Below are 3,832 nucleotides of genomic sequence, written 5' to 3'. Positions count from 1 at the left end.
TCTTCAGACTTTGCATAATCAGCTATATTCAAAGCTTCTGTGTACTGGCTTATTGAGCTATTCCAATCACATTCCCGATAAACATCATTTCCTTCATTAAAAAGATTTCTCACAAGAGCACGCAAATATACCTAAAAAACAAAGTTACTATTTGAAGCCCCTTATAGTAAATTTTAATTTTTATATCTAAAACTTGAGAGAAAGCAACCTGACAGCACAGCAGCACTGCTGTAAGAAGCTGTGGATGCCACCCACGTCACTGCTGCCTCAAGGAGTTTTACCTTCCTTGCTTTTTCAAGAGAGAATTCAATTTCTCACTATTAAGAAAAATATGGCAAAAGATCTAGTGTTTGTTCACATCTCCAATTCTGCACCTAGAATAAAAGCCAGTGGAAGCACAAATCAAAGAGAACGGTTTAAGGTTTTTATCCAATCTCTCCAAATTGCCTCCCAAAAGATAATAATGATAAACACTGCTGATGGTTTGCATCACAGAACCCTCACCCGGGGGGAGTGTGGGTGTGTGCACATGCGCACACACGGGCCTGTACAATTTCTAACAATTTCTAGGTGAGAAACTGTATCCTTTCTTACTTTCACTTCCCTACCAGTGAAACTGAACTTTTCTACATTTTTACAGGCTATTTGTATTTCTTTCATAAACTGTTTGTCTGAGTCATTTACTGATTTGGGGGCAAGAGGGATGAAACCTTTTTCTTACCAAGTAAGTATATGTATTCTTTAGCATGTACAAAAGTTTTAAATTTACCATCATGATTTCTACCGTATTTTGGTATTTTAAAAGCCATTTCCCATCACAAGATCAGATAAATAACTTATCTTACTTTGTCTCATTTTATGAACTCATCTCTACGTTAAATTATTAAAGAAAACTAGATAGATCAATTAACAATTGATGTGACTTGTGACATGTCACTTAACATCTTTGGACTCCAGTTCCATAAGCACAAAATGAAACAATTGTTCCAGTTGACCTCCAGCTCTAATACTTGATGATTCTACAACTGTCTGGAGAGGGGCAGGGAGAAGATAACAGACTAAAAGAAAAGGGAGGAGAGGGTAGTGCCTGTGGCTCAGTGATTGGGACGCTGGCCCCATATTCCAAGGGTGGTGGGTTCAAACCTGGCCCCAGCCAAACTGCAACAAAAAAATAGCCGGGCATTATGGTGGGCGCCTGTAGTCCCAACTACTCAGGAGGCTGAGGCAAGAGAATCGTCTAAGCCCAGGAGCTGGAGGTTGCTGTGAGCTGTGATGCCACAGCACTCTACCGAGGGCAACAAGGTGACACTCTTGTCGCTAAAAAATAAAGAAAGAAAAAGAAAGGGGAGGAGGGAGAGAGGCAGAAAGAAAATGATATTTAGGAGCATGGGAACCCTCAGAGTAAAACAATAAGCCACAGGTGAACCAGTAGTCAGCAAAGAAGAGAGTCTGTAGTCCAAGACCCAATGAACGGGGCCTAACTTCTGTTCCCAACCAGTAGATTCATCACTAGCTCTTCCTGCTTGTTACCCAGTCCCCACTTCACTGCTATCAGAACTTTTCTTCTAAATAAAAACAGAAGAATCCTTCTAAATAAATTCTTTCCCACTCATTTTCAATAACATGAGGCAGGCTAAAAGTAATTTTTAAGGGGTTCGAAAGAAAGATAAATTAATTCAAAACCATACTAACAAAGGAAGGAAAATACAAGACAGTTATGCGAGTATGCAAACACATATATTAGGGCTGGCAAACTTTCTACAAATGCCCAAATACTATTTTAGGCTTTGCAGGTCATATGGTCTGTCAAAATTACCATATGTAGCAAAAGCAGCCACAGATAATACATAAACAAATGAACATGGCTATGTTCCAATAAAGCTTTATTTGTTTAAAGAAAAAAAAAAAGGCAGCAGGCCAGATCTGGCCCACAAAGCCACAGTTCACCAGCCCCTGCTACAAGTTATAATTCACAGGCCACTTGCAGAGCTTTCAAGCAGACCCTCCTAGAGTTATTACCGCATATTGTTCCTGTGTCCCTGGATATGACAGCGGTGACCTAAGAAGAAGAAACACATGAATTGTCATTATCAAGGTCCGTCAGGACTCATTCAGCCTGAAGTCATCTTAAATCTGTGGTTCCATTAGCTTGCCACTAGTTCAAAGCATATTTCAAAGACTTCTTTTTCTTTTACTATCATTATTTACAGATGACTGTGTAGTCATGAAAAAAAAAAGCTAAACTATTCCTTGTATTCCTTAAGCATATTCCTTCTTTTCAAATCTACACCTATTAAAAGAACGCCTAATTCTTTAAATGCCAAAGAAGGTTAAAAATAGTACAGAACCACTAACACTATTTGATCCAATTTACTGCAGTATAGAAGAGAATGTCTCCTTCTCAGGAAGGAACAAAGAGGTCTTTCTGCCTGGACACGTCCACCCAAACCACAGCTGTCTTGTCACTGTCATGTTTCAGGAAGTCCAATTAGACACTGAGCTTCTTAACAGAAACGTCTGATTGCAAAAGCCTCTGGGCCAACAGATGTTCACTTTCAGCCACTTTTCATTCATCAGAACTGTTCTTATAATCAAATTCAAATCCCTCACTATAACATTTTGGGGGATACTAAACACCTTAGCCCTTAAAGTCAGCAACAAGAAGATCCATTTCGGAACATAAGAATACTCGAATATAGCCAGGCATTGTGGCAGGTGCCTGTAGTCCCAACTACTCAGGAGACTGAGGCAAGAGGATCACTTGAGCCCAAGAGTTTAAGGTTGCTGTGAGCTATAACGCCACAGCACTCAACCCCAGAGTGACTGAGTGAGACTGTCTCCAAAAACATATATATATATATATATATATACTTAAAATGGAAAAGAAAAAAAAAACATTGCTAGAATAGAAATACATAATTTCTAACCCAAATTAACATCTATCGAACATGAAAATAATTTTTACTATCTGTAAAACTTATAGCCACATAAGAAAAGAATTAAAAGCACAAGGTAAGAATTCTGAAGCTCTTACTGGATGAACTGCAGTCCTTCCTTAATGTTCTGCTGCCTTTTTCTTCTCTCCTCAGACACACTGGACATGTTATCCTGCACATCCACTTTCTAAACGAGCAATCTGGAAAGAAAGAAGACATAAAATTACAGAAGGCACCAGGGCTCCGGGGGTCTCATTCAAACATCCATAAATCAAGGCTTTGTTGCACAGTTATTGACACCTCCAGCTTCAACCTGACTCTGGAGTTCTGGACAAGGACCCTGTGTGAATCATCTCTGTGGTCCCCTGGTGTCACGTGCACCATAAGCATGCAGTTTCCATACCCCAAGACTGAACAGTTACACAAATTTCTTATGTCCTTCCTAAAGAGTCTCCATGAAGAAGTCATTTCTCTCTTCCTCTCTTTTCCTCCCTCCTTCAGCTGCAGGTTTTGTTTCTTCCCTGTCTGTACAGATGCATAAGCTACCACGAGAACAGTCTCAGTCTTGTTCTGCTTCTGGAAGCTCTCCAGGAATAAACGGGTTTCACATCTGCTTGCCTCTGAAGGACGCTGACTGCCTTAGAAGCTGAGTCTAAACCTTACATATATTTTGTTAAACTTCTGAAATAATCCTTGTTGATACAACCAATAATGATCTAAATAAAATTCTTTCAATTGGAATTTTCTGGATATTAAGGTTTTAACTTCAGCACAACACTCGCAAATGTCAATACGTGACAATCTGCTGGCACCCACCCCCACTGATCAATGTTCCCTGAGCAGTTTCTCAAGTTCAAGGAGAACCACAAAGGAGAGACCTGTGATACAAAGTCATC

At 39.7% G+C, this 3,832-nt stretch overlaps 1 protein-coding gene across 1 annotated transcript in view; it reads right to left on the bottom strand.

Moving 5' to 3' along the window:
- Window positions 1-3,657, bottom strand: part of ZC3H7A (zinc finger CCCH-type containing 7A) — a 34,203-nt gene extending 30,546 nt beyond the window's left edge. Inside the window, 3 exon segments of the mRNA XM_003800897.3 lie at window positions 2-131; window positions 2,020-2,059; window positions 3,035-3,657. Of these exon segments, the coding sequence (XP_003800945.1) occupies window positions 2-131; window positions 2,020-2,059; window positions 3,035-3,102 (238 nt within the window). The 5' untranslated portion in view covers window positions 3,103-3,657.
- Between the last annotated feature and the right edge of the window lie 175 nt (window positions 3,658-3,832).

The sequence above is a fragment of the Otolemur garnettii genome, unplaced genomic scaffold (genome assembly GCF_000181295.1).
Source record: "Otolemur garnettii isolate 467f Iridium unplaced genomic scaffold, OtoGar3 scaffold00189, whole genome shotgun sequence".
In the NCBI taxonomy this organism is placed as follows: domain Eukaryota; kingdom Metazoa; phylum Chordata; class Mammalia; order Primates; family Galagidae; genus Otolemur; species Otolemur garnettii.
Note: the sequence above shows the minus strand (reverse complement) of the source record. Positions and strands in the feature narration are given on the sequence as shown.